Genomic DNA, 20883 nt, shown 5'->3' with positions numbered 1-20883 from the left:
CATTTTCAATGCACTCAATGTCAGATTGTAAAAAAGAAAAAGAAAAAAAGAGGCAAATTTATATGTGATTTATTCATAGCTCCTAGGTAGACCTCTTTGAGATTCTGGATATTTGAAAGGTTTGGGAAGATACTCTACCCCCGCTGCTTTGATCATTTCTCCTTATTGCAGGCTATATCAACTACTGAACTTATACATCTGTTTCTTTGATCTTGTCAAACAGAATTTACAGTTCTCAGATGAACCAAATCTCCACTGGTCAGTAGGGGGAAAGTCTTGGGAGAATTTACTTTCTACCCAAGCAAAGTAAATCCGCCAGCAGACTGAGAAAGAGGCCTAAGGGAGGCACAGAGTGACTCGGCTAGAGCCAAAGAGTGACAGCTCTCTCCAACGTTTGAAATATGCTAGGAAACAGAGAAACGAGTAAAAGCAGTCAGTAATGGGAAATGGTGTTATTATATGCTCACAGAAAGTAGGCTTAAAATACAGATGCTTAAAGTAACTCTTCAACCAAAATATTGCTATGTTGAAATGGGTTTGGTTTGTATTTGATTCCTCGATGTCAGGAAAAAGGGATGAAATACCAATCTTTCAGAGGAAGGATGCTGAATATTTTAAAGAAAATGTAAAAAAATCTAGGTACTATTGTTACTTACTCTCGTCTGCATTTCTCACTAATCCCATAAAGCTTTGTGCACTAGAGGGCAGTGTGCATTCATATACACCTTCTGCTTTTGTCATGTCCTTGTCTCCGTCTGCTAAAATGAAAAACCTCTAACTGCTGTAATAAATTTGGCTAAATTAGCTGCTAAATGGTTATCTCAAGTAATATGTATTTGCATTAATCATCTTGCTCTAAACCAGAACAAGCCAGAGTCCTAAAGATGTAGTAAATTCATATTGTCCATTTAATTACGGCTAATAAGTGCTTCATATACAATAGTTTCATGAAGTACATTTTTATTTTTTTATTTTTTTTTAAGAGGGAAAAGAAAAAAGTCACTTTGGAAAAGAATAAGTATTTAAGGCAGTTAAAGTTCCTACCATAAATGTGACAAATGACACTGGAGCTTTCAAGTTAACCAAATGTCTATACCCCTAATTATACATACGAATGTAGCTATATCTAAATCCATGTACAACAGGTATCTATGGAAAAAGATATTTATAAAGACAGTCCTAAAAAAACAGATTCTCTCCTACCTTGGAGGGCCCCCCTCAACTCTGATTTTTTAACTATTGAATAAAAAAGTGCCTGTTAAAAGTTCGGTGTAAGGTTCAGCTGCAATATGAACAAATGCTTGTGATCTGGGTCCTGTTGTTTTTAAGCAGCCTTTAGTCAACTAGGATTGTTTCTAGCACAGAATTTGTGGAAACATCCACAAGTTTCCCTATATTTTTATTTTTGCATTCCAAGCTCCAAATGTTCTGCAATGATAATTCATTGGCTTCAAAACCTCATTATACAGCAGAATAAAGATAAAATATTAACAACTGATTACCCAGCATTTCTGTCAAACCAATGTTGCATCCCATTTTAGAAAACAATCTCACATAAATTAGTCCAACTTTATTAGTTATAAAGAATAAGGGATGAAACTGCTGTAGATTTTGATTATGGTAGACTTTTCCATTTCAGTAAAATAGAACATTCAAAATGTTCTTGTTTACAGCTGACAGTAATATTGATATGCCTGGAAGTCTGGAGTGATATTGTCTCTTCTCTTGAAAGCTGAACACCTATGGTTGCAGGCAGAAACTAGTAAATTCTATCTGCACCTGTATCTATTAATTATACTGTCCTGTTCTTTATAACATTTTTTATCTGAGGAGTTTACCATGCTGTACCAATAGTAGAGGATGAATCCTTGCAACTGCCCACATGCACGTTTGAAAGTCAAAGTGAGCCACTAGCCAGTGACTGAAGAGGACACTGCAGTTCTGCACAGTGGTAACTATGGGCACCCAGATCCTCCAGACCTTTCAAGTCCATTTCATCCTAGACAAGTCATTGCCTCCTTCAGTGCCATTTATATCGGTTGTAGCACTACTGGAAAAATCTGTGTCATGAGCTGCACTGACCGCTCATTTCAGAACTATGGAAGAAGGCAAAATGAATACCCTGCAAGTTATTTCTGAAGGAAAAGGTGCTTTCTTTTTCAAGAAAGAGAATTCAATGCATCTGAGGTGCATGTGAACTATCTACAGCCACAGTTCAGGCTCCCAAGTAGCTGTGCTTCCAAAGAACATTTGAAATACTGTCTTGAAAATAAACTTTACATGAAGTTCATATACCTGCAAATTCCCACCCTCTACTTGGCCAGCTCAGATATATTACCACATATACAGACTATTCCTCCCTGCAACTGTCTAAAGCACGTTTCATATGAGAGATTTGTGGACCAAGCTCTGAAGGAAGTCCCATGATTCAATATAAAAATTCTCTCTGTAAAGAGATTCTCTGGCAGACCAGCTGTGCTGCGCTGCTAAATCTGGTTCTTATCTCCTCTGAGAGTGCACTAGACAGCCCCCAACCCAGGTCTGAAAGATCATTCTATAGCTTGGTAAGAAATTTCTCAAAGTGCTGAAACAGAAAAAATGAAAACAATTGAAATGCTTTCTAATTTATAGTATTTTTAACTGTTGACACTGCCAAGAAGCAACTTAGGAATTAAATGAGAACTTTGAGAAAACAGGAAGAGAAATCTGTCTGCTTTACTAATAGCCTATTGTTACTGAGGAAATTCGGTTTCATTTTGAGGATCTTCAGCTTGCGGGTAGAGGGAGTCCATTAATAAAAGTTACTGGTTTTGAGAATAAATGAAAGTACAGAATTAGTCCAACCTAAGCTGTGCTTGTGAAGTTATTTTTTGTTACTAGCAATGGATTGCACATTTCAGTTTAGCATAAGCTTATGAAAAAGTAATGTCATTTGGACCACATCCTGAACTTAATCAGACTGTATTTAAGGCAATTCCCTTGCTGAGTTCAGGCCTATACTTTTGTACACTGAGAAATGCATAGAGTTTTAAGCTTTTATTTGCTAGTGTGAAAATATACATGGAGTACCCAGTCTGGCAGACAGAGCAATATTGGGAAAGTGAGAGTTGGGACCACATCAGCAGGATGGCACAGATAACTGAAGTGAGATGTGATTGTGCAGTCTATTTGTAAGAATAGTGGGGAAGGTGACTTCTCTTACAGACTCAGTTTCTTCTGCCAACAAATGTATGTCTCCAAAATGTAAATGGGAGTTAAATGTTTATAGGAAAAAGGAGAAAAAAAAGGATCTTGTTACTAAGCCAAATTGTGTGGAAATACAGATAAATCTTTAAAAAAACTGGCTTTTCAGCTGAATACATGTCAGGAGCAATCTTTACAATGAGTATAACTGTGAACAAGAGAATGAAACAAATCCTACACAGGAGGAATGAGATGACATATGTAATTATATATTCATGTATACATATCTTTATAAACCCTTTAGTTAAAGGTAATTACCGAAGGTTAATGTTTTACAACTAGTTACCTTTACATCAGCTGCACATAGATATTCCCTGAAATGGTGGATGCTAAACTTGAATAAAATTTGCTGAAACACTACCTATTTACTTAGTTTGAATTCAGCAGTTAACATGCAAGAAATGCACACTATGTCATGCTAAGAACTAAAAAAAAAATCTCACTTCTTTGTCAAAGTATGAATATATTGCTATGTACACAGTTCCCAACAGAGGGATTTCAGTTTTCCTTGGTAGCTTTGCGCACAGCAATATTCTTGTAGTAGTGGAGTGAAGGAGGGGGGAGAAGAAGAAACAGTCAGTGTTCTTTGCAGGAACCTATTTCTGTTAGAAAATCAAAATAAATCAGTACAAGTTTGTCTTCAGAAATATGGTTACAAAAAGAAAAAGAGCATGGTTTCTTCCTGTTAGGCTGTTCTGAGAAATCAAAGCCAAAGCTTCTAAATAGTGAGTTGTGTTTCAGAAGAAGGAAGTAGCTTAATTCAGTTTGAAGAGGAGATGAAGAAACTGTATATCAAAAGCAGTCTTTTAGCAAAGTCTCTTACAAAAGGACATTTTACTCATGTGCATATGCATTTAAAAGCTACACTATATTGCGTATTCAGGTAAGTATTGAGTAAATAGGAAATGATGAGATCATCTTACATATTCACACAGCTTCACAAAGAGGTTCTTTATAATTGGTGAAAATATTGAGGTTACATCTGCTGTGCTATTCAGCCTTCTCCTTGAAATACCTTTATCAATGACTGTATGGTATTGATACTGAATTCCCCTTGTAATAAAACTTATAAGAATGTTTTTAATTTACTGCAAGAGGATGAAAATGCCATACTTAAAACCACGGTTGGATACTTAGCTGCAGCCACAAGTACTCCTTCTACATTCACAAAACTGGCAGATGAAACATGAAAAGGAATACTGACTCTTTAATCTCCACTTCTCCACCTAAGGCCCAAGGCAAGCTGACAGGGTAACTTCGTTCTGGAAACAGAAGGTTTTTTTTTTTTTATTATTATTATTTTTTAAATTCTGGATTACTTTTTCTTCTGCTTTTGAAAACTATGGGCTATAGGGGAATGAACCTGGCATAGACTTAAAACAAGAACAAGTTTCTTTATCTGAAAAGTTACAGTCCTTGATGCTTACAGGAAGGTCATTTTCAAAACCCACAGGAAAAAGAGCATCACAGCCAGAAAGAGTGCATTAAGTGCCTTATTTGCTTGTAACAGAGACAGTTTTTCATTTATAACAGCTCCAAGGATCAAGTGAGTCTTTGATGTTGTAAGGACTTTTCTATAGATTTTGCAATTAGTGAGATGTTTTAAATAGTAGGCATCCACAGACTGGATTTTAGCAATGAAAAAAAAAAAAAAGTACTGAAGAATATTTGGCAATGCTAAATGATGTTTGTTACTTAAACAGCATTATGAGATAGGTGACAGAGGACCTGTAGACATGCTGTGAGCAAATGTGTCACCTATACAATTCAACACTTTGATTTAGTACCTGCTGTTCTCTTGGGGTAAAGAAGAAGGGATGTAGGCAAGGGCTGTGTGCAAACATGCTTTCTCAACACCAAGCCAAAAGTGGGGCCAAGCAGATTGCTTGGAAAATACCACCACAATAAGTCTCCATGGGTCATGTTGCTCTACCTGCCATCACTGCAGACAGTTGCTTACCAGCTCTGGGTGACTTCAAGTCTCTCAACACAGTTCTCTTAAGAAAAATTAAAATATGGTAACTGTTTAGAAAAATGTCGGTTCTATGAGGCTTTAGAAAATATTTTACTTAAACTGTACAGCATGAAAAAGGCCTGAATGCCATACAGAGAACATCTTTTTTGTGTCTGAGTAGAATGAGGTGTATTCGGCTTACTGTGTCAGTAACATTGACCTGAGACCTTGGCTGCTCTCCTGCTATAGATATTAGACAGTAATAATTGCTGGACATAGATTCATCTTTTCCAAAGTTGATCAGGAAGTAGCAGTTCATAGTCATGAGAGAAAATTGTATGTCACTGGTACCCAAACTCCCACTTAAATTCTCCATTCACCTGGAATACTTATTTTAAGCATATACTTTTACTCTAAAAATGCTTTGTATAGCAACTGATTCATTGCTTACTTCTGCAGTATGGAATATTGTTAAATCTTCCAGCATGGAAATGTTACATACATAAATGCCTGACAAATCAGGCAAAAATAAGTATCAACAACCTTGCAGGGAAAAACTAAAAGCAAAACCAAACCACTACTCAAATCGTTAATCAGCTGTTTAGAAAATCTGAATCTTTTTTTTCCCTCCTCCTTTCATGGTGGTTATTACATACCATTTACCCATGGTCCATCATTTAAAATTGCAGTTTTCTAATCATGAAAATGCATGTTTAACAATAACTATTAACAAAAATATATAATGCCAGATTGGATGTTTATTTTAAAACATGATGCGGGTATTGATCAAATGGAATGACTGAATCATAATATCTAAGTCAGTGAACACTAGATGCACTCTTTTATAGAAGCTTAAAGCATGCATATCAGAAAACTCTTCTGTTGTTTAACAGATAGAAAGGATGTAAATAAGCAAATTAAGTTTATTTAATAATAAACTGGATTGAAAAAGCAAACTCTAGATTTTTCTACCTAGGATTCTCTAGGTTTTCTTCTCTCTTTCTTAACTTTTCCTCTCCCTCATGATTTGTCTGTCTCCCCATGACTTTTAAAACTTCAATCCTGCCATAAAGTGATTTCCTTCTGCTAATATTGAAACGGTCCTTTAGAAACCCAAGCCCGCTTTGAACACCAACTTCAGACAGAACTTCCATTATCATTAATGAACTCTGTCTGTTCAAACTGGAGGGGAAAATGAAATCCCAGATCCAAATTTTGCCTTCAGCTACTAAAATGCAACATCAGAGGAGAAATTTGGCCCTGCTTGCTCAAGAAGCTTAAATCTGTCCTCCATCTCTCCACTAATATTAATGTCCGTCATATGAAAATCTATGTAAGATTAATGACTTTAGAACATAACCCTTTCCATACCAAATATATCAGTGTACTATACACAGCTACATCTTCTATGAATAGGAAAGGAAAAAGAAGTTTTACTGGATCTGACCAAAATACAGAACTAGATTGGCAACTATATTAATTTTTATTCTGAATTGCATAGATTAAAGATGGTCAGTTCCACATGAGATGATATCATCCCTTTAAACATGCTTTCATTTCTGTATTAGGAGTCCCTATCTGGATGCTTGTACTGAGTGAAATGAACATTGTTTTCTCAGACTAATCACTAGAGGAAAGGGATCCACAACACAGTGTCATGGTTGCATGGCACAACTGAATGTTCAAATGTCCTTAAAACCACTACAGAGGTTTATCATCATCTCAGTATTACTGGCAGTGAACTACGTAAGACGCATTTAAAGCATGTTGTCCCTTTTAAACCACTTCACTTCACTTGTAAAAAGAATAATAATAATTAAAAATCCCAACAAAATTTCCACCTTTCTTCACAAGCTTTAGTAGCCTTCATAGCTTAGTGCCAGTGTCCTCCCACCCCCTCCCCAAAAATCCTTGTAAAATAAAAACAAAATAACTTTCAAGAAAGTAATTGTCTTATGATCTCAGATCCAATACCTAACAGCCTGTGGAGGTTAGGTATGAAGGTTTCAGATGTTTGGAAGAGCATTCTCAAAAAGCCCTTTGGACCAAAGTACTAGACATCGTCCCATTTGCTCTGTAAGTTTTCAGAAATCAAAAAAAAACATTGATCCACCACCAGCCACATCACTCATGGATATCAAAGCCACATGTGATTTAAACAGTTTTTTTTAAATGAGTGCTAATAAGACCTATTGGCACATTATCAAGTATTTGATATATGCTACACATTTTACTGATAGTATTTTCATATCCTTCTTGCTTTGAAAACTGTCTCCCTCAGAGACAACAGGTCAACTGCCCAGACCTTTGAAAAAGAAAAGAAAAGGAAAAACAGAAAAGCAGCACTAATGTATTTCTAAAATTCTAGAAAGATCTGTAACAGCCTCTTCATAACCTCATTGAATTTCATTTTAGGATGGAGTATTTCACAGCATAGGAACTACAAAAAAAATCCTTACATCATACCTGGATTTTCAATGGAGCAACACCCTGTTTCTAACTTACATAATAAAGAAATGTACACTTTTGGACTCAATAATCTTGGAGTGAACCTCACCAGTGAAGGTAAAGGGTCTGTGATTCGAAGTACTTTTCCAGACTACCAAATGTTCTTTACCTGGCTTTCCCTTGAACCTTTCCTCTCTGTGAAAAAAACTCCTGAGTATGCTTTCATACACAGCACACTTTTCTCCCTTTGTTTTAGTGGCAAGTGACAAATGTGTGGAGGCCATTTTGTGTTATTTAGGCAGGCAGAGTATTTACACTGACTGATGCACAAGTGTACGAAGAAAAAGTGAGCTATTGACAGAGAGCCTACAAACTGAAATGGGGACATACTAATCAGTACTGCATCAAAGAGTCGGGTTTAATTTGAAAATGAAATAGCACCAGGAATTAAGCAAAAGTGTTATTGATGCAAACTGTATCTGAGGTAAAATAACTGTATATTGCTAAGCTACAGAAAGCAAAATTCTTCAATTAAGAAACGGCAAGTTCAGCAGCCAATGGTTTAAATAGCTTAAAGGTTTAGCTTTATGGAGTTTTCCAGTTTGTTAACTAGCTAAAAGATCTGATGCTTCTGATGAACTCTCTTATATATCCTTTACATACAGAAAACGTTTACCCAACAGCACACAACTAGCATGTGAAAAGCTTAGCCAAAAGATATCATAACGATTAGACATTTTTGTGGATTTAAGATAGCTAAATATTTATATGAATAATTATTTATATGGATAATTATTTATATGGATAAACCCAATATTACAATAGAAATATTACTAAACAGTAATATATTAGTAATAATAGTAAAATTGTAATAGTAAAATTACCAAGCCCCCTCTAAAAACAGAAATTTAGGAAGTGGTATAATTTCTCATATTTTAAGCAGTGACCCAACTATGAAATAATAGTATCATATGGAGAAAAAAAGGGTGCAATTCATACATAATTGGTTACTGCAGTGTGTTTTCCACCTTATTCTAAAGTAACTGGCATTGGCCAGAGAGCAGAAAGTGAGCTAGACAAAGCAGCATCTCTCATAACTCAAACATTTGCAGGAGCAAATGCAACAGATGCAGGATTACAGAGCGTGGCTAAAAGACATGCAACATACATCCTCTTGGTTAGGTGTAAAGCCTTGTGATTCCTTACGACTGAAAAACAAACACTAGGCATGGTCTGAAACCAAATTCTATTTTCATCTTTTTCCTGGTATGAATCGATACACTGTTTTCTTTGCATGCTTCAGTTTCTTCCAGTTTTTTATTTCTTTTTTCCTTCTTCCCTCCTTATCATCACCATCTCTAGTCAAAAGGACATAAGGATGGCAGTCTCCAAAGTAGAAATCTTTGTTGGACATCATGATAAGGACAGAGAGGAATATTGTGCAGGTGGTCAGACCAACACTTTTGCAATACGTTGACAAAAAGATACACTAGACTGTCATCAGGATGCCAGGAGGGCTTGCTTTAAGAATTAGCTAAACACCAGACATTCTATCAACCTAATTTAGAATCAATCTTGCTTTTTAGTGATGATAATAAACTTGTACAAACATGAGATTCATTTGTATATTTTAGCATTTTATTTCAGTCCCAGAATGCAAAACCTGACATTGGAATCAGTTTGATTTTTTTGGTGATTGAAGATATTAAGCACTACAAGAGCATTGAAATTTCGATCTGATTAGGATAAAAATTCCTCAGGATCAAAACACTTCTTTTTTTTCCCCCTACAGTTTTACTAATTGTGTGCTACTTGACATTGCAGAGTTATTCCACAGCATGATAGCAAAATATGTGAAGTGTATTTTACTGTTAGAAATTATCAACTCATTCTATTTGTTTTTCATGTGTTTGAGGTTATTAAGAGAGTAAAAAATTATAACTGATGTGCATAAGTTAAAAGGGTTAGTTCAACTACAGCTGGTAGGCTAAAGCACTAAGCAATATTTTGTAAAGCAATAGGATTTTTCTCCTGAACATACATAAGGAAATAATGAATATATAACTGATTTAAAAGCAGACTGAGGGGGTAATACCCCTCAGAAAACAGGTGAGCCATGAAAAAGGCAAATGTGGAATAGTTTATTTTCAGAAAGACTGGATTATTCTAACCACTGGAAACCAGATAAAGTAGGTCAGAGGGAGTACTACCAAACATACTCATCAGAGACTTTTGCTTTGTGGGAAATGAACTGCCCTGGCTCACTGTTCCCAAGAAACTGAATTTCTCATAGCTGTAAATCAAATCCTGGAGAAATAAGATATTTTCTATGCAATAGCTGAGGACAACACGTATCTTTTTTGTCAGTGTCAGGTTTCTGAATTAAGACCTCAATTAGTATTTCAAAATGAAAAAGCAGATATTATATACTGATATATACATTTGACGGTTTTCTTACAAGCAACATATTCCTTTACAAATGGTGGCACATTTTCCTATATTTGTCCAAAAGTATATTCATGGCTGCTTTCAGAGAGCTTGACCTTTATACATCCTCACATCTTTCTTAATGACCTTCATTGAACTGCAACAGCAAGTACTTGATATTACCGTTCAGTGAAGATCATTAATTTTTTTCAATTAAATGGAAGACACATACTCCTACAGCATATGACAACCATTCACTCTTAGGAAGAAATGTTACACAGAGCTAGGGACTGTATCTGAGCCACAGTACAGCTAGACTTGCTAGACTTTGAGGGGTCAGATTCAAACACAACTTTTCGCATCTCAGCCAGGTGCTGGGTGTCAGCTGAGCCATCAGCTGAGCCGCGATGCTGGACTGTGTACAGGCTGTTAGACTACAGCACATTTTAACCACATTCTCCGTGAAAGAGACTTGATTTATGACAAGTGATACCTGTCAGGATTCTACCAGCAATTTATACAAAAAACACAGCCAAGATGAACAAATGAGAAGTTTCTCTAATTTCTGAAACCATGAAGCATTATAAGATGGGAAACACATTAATAAGCTAGAATTGTAATACCAAGCAATTGGCTGGGGGATTTGTGAAAAAAGCATGATCACTGAAAGCTTGAATGAAGCAAGATAGAAACAATATCCCCCTTCTTTTTATTACTATTTGAAAAAAGCTTATGCTTCAATAACTTGTGAGATCATCACCATGCATTACTGTTTTGGGATAGATGCACGCATATGTGGAGGTAGAGTAAAAATGCTATTTTATTAATCCACAAGGACATTAAGCTATAAGTAACATAAATCTCAAAGTAGAAAACTAGACCCCACTGAAACTATTTTTTGTTATTTACTTCACTGGGGTCAGGATTTTAGTCCATATACATTTGCTTTTTTTTAGGGCATAATCCCCATGTCTGCTGAAAACAATGAAAGGTTTTACGTTGACTGTGATGGACCTTTCATTAGGGCAGAGGTTCCCTTACAAAGGACTGTTGTCACTGCTATAGTCTTGCAGACCTTCTTCACCATTATACTTGTTATGGTCACATTCCTGAAACGGCTTTTGTCTTCTTTTATCTGAGATAGAGTTAACAAGGTCTATTTTTCAAAGTTTCTAATGGGCTGCTATGATCTGAAGCCATCAACATCCCTCTTGATTTTTTCTGTGTGATTTTGTGTAACATTTTCTTCTTTGCTTGTTTTCCTCTTTGATGTCTTTGAATAACCTGGATGAGAAGGCAGGATGTACTGGTTTTACTTTTCCATTTTTTTTTTTTTCTGATATGCTATCAATGAATAGGCAAGAGCAGCAATTTTATTTGTGCTTCTTTTTACCTTATATCTACCATTGCAATTTGGGATTCTTGTCTTAATCTTTAAAAATTATTTTATCTCTTTCATAAATCTATCAGGTTTTTATATACATTCTGTAGTAAAGGTTTTCTAACCTTTACTTTAGCTTCCAGATCTTCTTGAAAACATTGCATACTATTACTTTTTATCCACTGTAATCTCAAGGAATTATACTCTATGTAGGACTGGCAAAACTCCTGCCTTGTCTATTTTGGGAAACAGCAGTTGTGCTGGGTCTTACGTTCTACAGCCAGTGTCTGCAAGTTCTTGAATTTTAGCTTTTTTATTTTATTTTTTTTTTCCCCACTGAAACAGGACAAGTTGCTATGAAGTATTTGGGGGTTTTGTGATTTCTTTGCCTTGGTATTTCTACAGAGTTCTTTTCCAAATGCTAGAAGAATTGAGCATCTCCCTGGGCAAAGATATGAACCACTTCAGCCTTTGTAGGACTTATAATGGGCAAGTATACTCACCGAGCTATTCCCAAGCCTAATTTAAACTTCAAGATCATTCATCCAGAGCATGTGTTTGAACAACATGAAAAGACAAATGCAAAGTCCTGTACCTCGGACGGACTGACTCTATGGAATGATACAGGTTGAGGACTGATTGGCTGGGTAACTGGCTAAGCTGGAAAGGACCTGGTGATCCTACTGGACAGCAGGCTAAGCATGGATCAGCAGTCTGCTCTATGGGCTGAACTAAAAAGAGGATAACCAGTACACACAGAAAGTCATTATTTCCCTTCACTAAGAACTCTTTAGGTTGCATCTGTAACAAAACACACAAATCTGGGCTCCCCAGAACAGGAAAGATAATGACAAACTTCAGTGAGCTCAGCAGAGGGCCATCAAGATGGTCAGGGGTTGGAGCACTTGCCTTGTAGGGAGAGGCTGTGGGATCAGGCCTGTTTAACCTCAAGAAGAGGTGGTTTTGTGGGACTTAACAGCATACCTGTAAGGAGATACTGAGAAGATGCAGCCTTGAGCTGCGCAATCAAAACAGTGAAATTCTAACTGGACAGAAGAAAAAAAATCACTGTGATCATAATTAAGCCCTTAGAAAGGTCCTTGAAGGTTTTCAAGACCGTCAGTATGGAACTCTGCTGTGTTGGATGCTGATAGTGGGAGGGATTCCCTCTGTTTATAAAGCTTGTAATACAGACAGCTAAAGCGGATGATGTACAGTGAGAGCAGAAACTGCTACAGTGAGGTGAAGTGATCTTCTAGAAGCCACTCCTGTGTCTGGGGTCTCCAGAGTCCTAGTCCACTGCTTATACACTGGACCACACTGCACTCACACTGTCTGCATAGATCTCTGAGTTTTCTGAAGATGAATGTTTCATAAAGCATATTGTATTTCAGAGAGAAGTGGTCATTCAGAAGATTAAGGTCTTTTTCAAATGGGATGTTCATCTCTGCCAGGTGGTATGTTAAGTCTGAGTCATAAATATCTTTTATTTCCTTGGTCAGATAGTGCAGTGGAAATGCAACTTGTCATTTTTGACTTCCAGTTTCAAGAGCTCCCAGTAAGTTTCTGAATTTGCTCCTTCATTTTTTAGCAACTGCCATATCCTTCAGGATATTAAAGGACCAAAATATAAGTTATGCAAAATTACATTTTGTTTATCATTTTGTATACTTGATTGTTCTGACCCCGTCCCCCCCAGAAGTGCATCTAACGTGACCTTATGTCAAGTGTGCTTTACCTTCTAGAAACTTGAGGGACTATTTTAAAGCTTTAAAGAGCATGATAATGTTTGTGGCTGCCATATATTATCAGGCAAGTGGTCTCTGCTGTCCCGCTTCCAGTAGAAGTTATCCTCCTATCTCTCCTTGCAGATCAAGGTACTTAGGGACTAAAGATTTATACTGCCTTCTATCATAGTTGTATTTTTGTCTAAGAACTAATTAAAGGTGGCTGGATTTTGGTTGCTAACTTTTTATTAGTAAATGCTAACAGGACACAGTGCTGGGATTCTCTAAATTCTATACATCGCCATTATAAAGATGTTTGGGGAGCACAGCTATTCAAATCTGGGACTCTGTAAGTCCCATTATGTAGTTGTGGATAGTTTTTTATGTTGAGAAAAACACACCAGTCAATCATAAATGCAGTCAGGCACGGAAGCTTCCAAACAATTATCTGGCTTCACTGCAGGCACAGATAAATTAGAGATTATGGGCCTAAGTCTCTTTTCGTACCAGGGTAAATCAGGAGCACCATCACTGAAGTCAACAGATCTCAACAAGAAAAGAATTAGGCCCTATGGCTTTTAATAAGAGGAATACAAAGAGTTTAATTACAAGGAATCACTCTGAACCTCGCTTCCCCCATACACAGACGTGCACATGCTTTCTTGTAAGGTTTGTTTCTTGTAACATTTTTGTACTTCTTTTATGCACATCCCAAACAGATACTACCAGTGTGCAAATCATAGGGGCTTAGATGCTACAGGCATGGGGGCCATTTAAATGTAAAGGCACTGGGTGGTTAAAACACTGGTGGAGCTGTAGCTCAGTTCTATACTGAACAATTTGGTGATGTCCCAAATATGCTGCGGTTTTTGACTTCCATGTTATGACTCAGAAATTAAAAACAATGAGAGGAGTTCATTTTCTGTGCTAGGGAGGGAGTATTTCACCTAAGCAATACTTCTTTGATGGATTAAAATAATGCACAGCACATGTAAATGAACAGCTGCTGGAAACTCCAGTAACACAAATATAATTTTTTATTCCCATGTACGTGAACAATGTTATATGTCTATAGAAAGATTTGAAAATAAGTGATATGGAAACTTATGTTTGAGCCACCCTCTACGAAACCCTGTGATTAAAAAAAAAAAAAAAAAAGTACCTGCAACATGGAGACCCCCAGTCATGAAATATAAATAATAGCTGAGTAACAATCTGGTTTTGTACCAGATTATTTTGATAAAAATAGAAGTACTTACAGTCTAAGTGACTATGCCTGATGCCTTCCACATCTTCAGCATGAATGAAGTGATAGCATCTCTTTCCTACAATATCTACAGGGGTCAGATCCATGTAATCACTAATCCTAAAAAGGAAAAAATACAACCTATAATTCAAGAAGGAAAAGAATACAATAATTGTCAAGTGACTCAGAAAGTGAAATCTGCAAAACAGTTTTTCACCACTATAGGAATTTTGTGAAGGCTCAACCATCAATTTGAATGTAATATCTGCACAAACAAGACACAGCCTTAAAACAAATAAAGAAAAGTTTTTAAAGAAACCTTGAAATCATGTAATCCATTAAATATATGGAAAGTTAAATTTTAGTGCATATTCTTCCCACAGCATAAAACCAAGACAATTCCATGAAATTGTAAAGCATTTGTAACAATCCCAAATCCTCATTAAAAGACCAGAACTATTCAAGGTTACATAATAAAGTAAAAACATGTTACATTTATACCAAATGATTAGAGACACATTTCATTTCAACAGATTGGTCTTCTATTGGGTATATGCATGAAAAAGCTCTTCAACCATTTCTTGGCACCAAGTCCAAACTGATATTTCAAGGGATATAATTTAAATGCTGAGACATACAGATGCCTCAGGGTGTTATCTTTTTTAGTCTAATTCATTTGGGAACTCAGCTTTCACTCTGGGCCCTTTCAACTGGGACTTTGTTGTTCATTGCACATAGAGACTTTAAAATCTATTCTGCAGAACTTTGTGTGTGTGTGCCTCTGCCTGTGTACATGTGTGTATGTGCGTGTAAACTTTTGTCATTTAGTGTCAAGATGTCAAAATCCTTAAATGCAGTATGGAAAATAAAACGATCGAAAAATACCTTGCTCACAACAGCATTTAAAAGTACGTCTGTTTTCTAGAAATGGAATGTTATTTTAGGTTTTAAAATATGCTGTAATGATTGGGGTTAAGCTCCCTTTGCAGTCATAAGACATAACAGCCATCCATTTAACAGAGTTGTAAGGAACTCCAAACATCTTGATGGAAGCAGGCAGCTGAAACATCAGGAGTGTGATCCAGAGTGCAGGCCAGTGAGGAACTGGACCACATGGGTCTGAGAGGCTCCCAGCAGGCAGTGGTGGTGAGGGACTGACTAGCTAAACGGTCTCAGACAGAGAGAACACAAAAACAAGGAAGACTGAAGAAGGAGGAAGGAGGTATTAGATAGCACTACAGCAGCACTTGTCCAATTAAACTTCCCCCCAGAAACATCACCGATGGAGCAGGTGGACTCAGATATACTAGCAAGAATTGTCAAATCAAGTGTGGTGCAAAACACAACAGCCTTGTCCCACTTTCATGACAGAGCATGCTAAAGGATGTGCACTTTTCATGCCTAGTAGTTCTAGCACTTAACCAGATGTGGGATATGCATCTAGGGACACCCATCTAATGTTTAGCACAAACCAGAGCTGAAATGCATCTCTTCTGCCTTCTTGGAGAGGACACTATTTAATGTCTGGAATGATGGTAGTAGGCCTCCTGCTAAGTTACTCCATTTTATTTGCACAGTGAATTAGGGGCTGGTCAACAAAAGACCTGGGATCTCTGACCAGTAATAAGAAACCTCACCAGACGGAACAGAGCCTGAGAATTAAAGGTTACTGTCCCTGTATATATATAAATACATATATATATATTTATACTAAACTAAGTGTGTAAACAGTACCTGGAACAGGAACCAGAACTCAAGCCTCTCCCCCTCCCAGCTCTACACTCCTCACTGGCACAGTTTGCTGCCTCTTTGCCTGAGGAGGTGGCTCTGCTTTAAGATCAGGGAGAAGAAACGCCCCCCTTCCCAGCCCAGTACAAACGGGCAATCTCCTGTCGGACAGAAGCTCTGTCCTTGTGTGATTGTTCCAGTGGTTTCGGGGAGAGAAGGATATGGCAGCTTGAACTTTCACATTTTTGTGAGATAGCAGCACAGGTATGGAGAGCTAGGAGAATGGAAGCAGCTGTGCTGTGAAAGGGGAGAAGCAGGTTATGCAGTGGCACAGCCGTGGCCCTGTGATGCACCCAGTCTGTGGGTGCTATAGTCTGCAGGGAAGATGATCATTCTGCTCTCCGCTGTGGTAAATTTGATTCAGCTTTATTTTGTTTATCCGTAGCAGCATGTTTGTGCAAAGCCTTTACAGTGAAAGTTCACTTTAAAGTGAACAAAGCCAGGAAACTGTGGAAGCAGATTCACAAACACTTAAATTTAAGAATAATATTAATAAACAGCTGTTCAAAACAGACGTAAGAAGGACAAAGGGTGTTTTTAGATTTAAAAAAAAAAGGAAGAAAAAACAGAAGAGAGAATATGAAGATATAAGTGATGATATAAGCCATGACACCAAAACCAGAAGGAAAAGAAATTGCATCAAATAGGACACTCGTGTATATCAAAGATGGAAAAACTGATTGTTCACAGGGAGAAAAGAAAGAAACATAATGTATCTTAGAGCACTAGTTGTGAGACAGATCTTGTGGATCCTAAGCCCTCTGACAAAATAAAGCAACAGGTTGATCGGTAGGAATTTGGGTCTGCTGAATAGACAGACCTGATCCTGCAAAACATAAGCACAGGCAGATCAGCGGTTCCACTGACTTACAGGACTATTAATGTAATTGAAATTTAAAGATAGGGATATGTGCTTTGCTTAATAAGAAACAAATTGTGCAGAGCCTTGTAAGCTTGAAGCTCTCTATGCAAGATTCTGCACATCTTAAGGAACTACTGTCAACCATTGTCATGACCAAATGGCCAAACCCCTTGCATTTAGGATACAGAGTGGATTATTTCTTTTTGGGCATGTATGAGCAGATATGGCTATAGCAGTCCACGTTAAACTGAGCTACAGCCTCTCCCTAGACAGTCTCTAATCACTAACAGTTGACACTGAAAACACAGAAACTGACGCTGTCCTCTAGCAGCAGTCTCTTTATTTTGGTTTCCATTTTTTTTCATAGTTGAAGAACAAAATATTAATTGATAGAAAGCGCCAGGGTGCTAACTGATCTTGTCTCAAAGGGAAGCTAACTGTTGAGTAGTTCCTGCACCGAGTTCTGGATTCTGATGTAGATCTCTTCGTTCAGAGGAAAGTAACAAGATGCACCCAAAGACTTGAATAATGTCACTCCTCCTCCCTGCTGTTGCAAGCAGGCAACCACTTGGAAAACTAGGAGTACTATTGATCTCACCCCTGCTGATCCAACGGTCCTCTGTGAGCATTTATTTCAGTTAAGTAGCATGGCTTCTGCTCCTTACTCCCGGTGGCTGCCAGTAACTCCCCATTGCTCCATAAATAGTGCTTACAGCATCCCCAGCATGGATCTATTTTTCTCTATTTTCATCAGTGTTGCACTTGCTTTACTGTTGCACCACAAAGAATTTCCCTGCTGCCCCCAAGTGCCATGAGTCAAGCCCATATATTCAGGACAGGATACTTACACTTCTTTTCTATAGCCCCAGAAGAGAGATCCCAACTTCCCTGACTTGGAGAACGGCCTTGGCAGATGCCCAGATAATTCATCTGACAGCTTCACATCAGCTGTTCAGTTACTTCTTTCCCTTCTTTTGCCCTTTCCATTCCTCCAGCTTTAATAGCCTTATTCTACTTTGTACCTGCTATGAAATCCAAGACTTGTTAATCTAACACTCTTTTCCATCAGTGGAAACCCTGCTGCCTCAGTGAGCTAACGTTCACCTCTCAGCCCTGGCAGAAGAGTTTCTACTATTTGAAATTCTTTTTATAATTTTAATAATGTTACCACCATGGCTTAAAATATAACTATTTTAAGATAAATTCAAGTACCACTGTATGCATTCTACCCTATCATAGCAGATTAAATCCATCATGGACAGGGAAGTGACTTTATGATGTCTTTATCTTAACTAATGAAAAACAATATTAAGCTCAATGTTTTCTTGTATAAGTCAGCTACCTTACCAGAGTTTACCACATTATCTACTCTTCCTATGTTATTATCAAACAAAACTCCATGTCTGATGCACCTTAGGTTTTTCAGTGATGACTTTCTCAAGTCATCAATTATATAGTTTTATCACTACATGACAGTAAAGGAGAACTTTGAGAACAATGTTTCATTAAAAAAAAACAAAACAAAACAAAACAAAACATACACAATATAGGGTTCATAAAAATGCCAAACTAACATCAGAGAAAGTATAAATCTTTCTAACGCAGTCCAAAAATTCATACCACACCTGACCTGATGAAATAGTTCATTTTTCACATTCATTTCATTCCTGGTATTTTTTTGTTGAGTTTGCCAGCAAAGGTAACAGTAAGTGCAGGTGATTTTGTTAAAAGGAATGTGTTAATTAGGAACTGGACAGATACCAGCAACTCATTTTACAGAGTCCACTGATGAGCTCTGCAGTAGAAGCAGTTTTCCGTTACTAACAGAGTAGGTCACAGTCAAATCAAAGACTAAGGCTAAAGGTTTCTTCTAGATGCTACTGCTAAACTCCTGAGCTCTTTCACCAGCAGCCAGATTATACAGAATCTAGAAGCTCATTGGGTAGAATCACAGGCAAAAAGCCAGCCCAGACTTTAATACTGTTATCAACTTTCTCTGTGACCTTGTCCAAATCACTTTCTATGTCTCAATTTCTCCAAACTTCTCCAATTATATTCTCTTTTAGAAAATACGCAGACAGTGTTCTCTTTAATAGCCAAGTAATATTATTACTAATATTATTGTGGCTGTTTAGCAACATAACAGCAAAGATAACCTCATAATTGAAATCCAGGATTATTTTAAATTGTGTAAGGTCCTGATTTGACAAAGCATTTGAGTTTATGTTGATGTGCTATCCTGAACAGAGGTATTCCATTATTGTGCATACCAAAGAGCTTTAACTATTAATTCATAATATGCTGTGGATGCTGTCACAGGAAACATGTGCCTGAGTCATCTTGTTCTAGTTTTAGATGAGAGGTCTTCATGACCCAGTGTTTTTGGCTGCATTACATTCTTCTTTTCCAATCTTTCTCCCATATCTCAGACTTCCATCAACAGACCCAGACTTCCTTATTTTCCTTCTCAGATCTCTTCACTCTGCTCTATATACCTATTTTGTAGATTTTTTTTCTTTTTTCTCAGGGCCCTGAGGGCACCAATAAGCATTAAAAGTCTTGACCAGGCCCTTTGGGGTTTCCCCCACTCTTGCCAGACTCAGGTCCCCACATCATCCCAGAGAGGCTGCAGCAGGGCCTGGCTCCAGCTCCCCACAGCCCTGCCCTGCCTTGCCCTGCCTGGCCATGGGTCCCACTGACCCCTGTGCCCATGTCCTGGCCTGGTCTCGGCCTGACCCTGTTCACAGTGAGGTGCATGGACCTGTGGCTGCGCCAGTGCCACGCTCCTAGTGGGACGGGCCTGGCTGCTAGGTCCTGCCCTGATAGACCCGCATGGGGAGCGCCCACTGGTCCTGGTGCCCTCACCACAGGCAGCAGACAGCTGAAGTTAAATCCTGTCTTGTGCCTAGAAATTCTGTGATTCTGTGTGATTCCTAGATCACTCACCTCTATCACATCAAACATAGCCTTCCCCAAACAACTCCTCATCACCTGTTCCCATTTCACTGCTGCCTGTCCCAACATGCCCTTAAACAAGTTTATTCTACAGTTTTCCCAACCCTTAGCAGCAACAGATCCCACCTCTCTAGCTTACTATCTAGGCCATCTGTGCTTCTGTTCCATTAAACACTAAGCACAATGTGTTGTAATCTGAAAATTTGTTCAAAACCAGAAAACTTCAGGGAGCAAGACTTGTGGAGGGGAGGTCAGGGGAGCATAAAGAAAGCCATAGAAGTCAGACCAGAAGTCTAGCCCTGAATCATGCCTCGGATAGGGACAATGGAAGATTGTAAAAAGCAAAGAAAACTTAGAGGAAGCTTTCCTGATCTATCCTCCCCTGTTTCAGCAACATGTCCTGCAAATTATGGTTTTAAATTATTCTTTATCCTCTAAGAATGCAAGGTACTGAAGGTGATGACAGTGAGAGTGAATCCAGTGCTCTCATACAACACCAGGATGACATTGCAGGAGTCACAAATTTCAAAACTCTTTACCAAGCCAATAGAATAAAGAATACACGCAGCTAAAGCAAAGAAAAAAAGGAGCTAAAAGCTGTACCTATTTTCACAGTAAATGATATTGAGGTCCATATTCACACGAGTGACAAACATGTGGCAGTCAATCCTGACTTCATTAATTGTAGGAGGTGGTAAAGCATGAGCAACGACAACAAGTCCCATGATTTGGCTGGGTACTGTCCGTCCATGAGACAGTGACACTCTCAGACGTAAGCGGCCTGTTATATGAATCACCTGGAAAATAAAAACAGTAAAAGAAACCCCAGTGAATTCTGGATGCAACTGTGAC

At 37.8% G+C, this 20883-nt stretch overlaps 1 protein-coding gene across 10 annotated transcripts in view; it reads right to left on the bottom strand.

Annotated features, from left to right (window-relative positions):
- Nucleotides 1–20883, bottom strand: part of NPAS3 (neuronal PAS domain protein 3) — a 613991-nt gene that overhangs the window by 10883 nt on the left and 582225 nt on the right. For all 10 annotated transcript variants that reach the window (XM_068684450.1, XM_068684455.1, XM_068684454.1 and 7 more), the window contains 2 exons: nucleotides 20635–20828; nucleotides 14440–14546 (listed from right to left, as the gene is read on the bottom strand). In XM_068684450.1, the coding sequence (XP_068540551.1) occupies nucleotides 14440–14546; nucleotides 20635–20828 (301 nt within the window). The remainder of the gene's footprint in view (nucleotides 1–14439; nucleotides 14547–20634; nucleotides 20829–20883) is intronic.

This window comes from Anas acuta, chromosome 5 (assembly GCF_963932015.1).
Source record: "Anas acuta chromosome 5, bAnaAcu1.1, whole genome shotgun sequence".
Taxonomy (NCBI): domain Eukaryota; kingdom Metazoa; phylum Chordata; class Aves; order Anseriformes; family Anatidae; genus Anas; species Anas acuta.
This window is presented reverse-complemented; position numbering and strand designations above follow the sequence as displayed.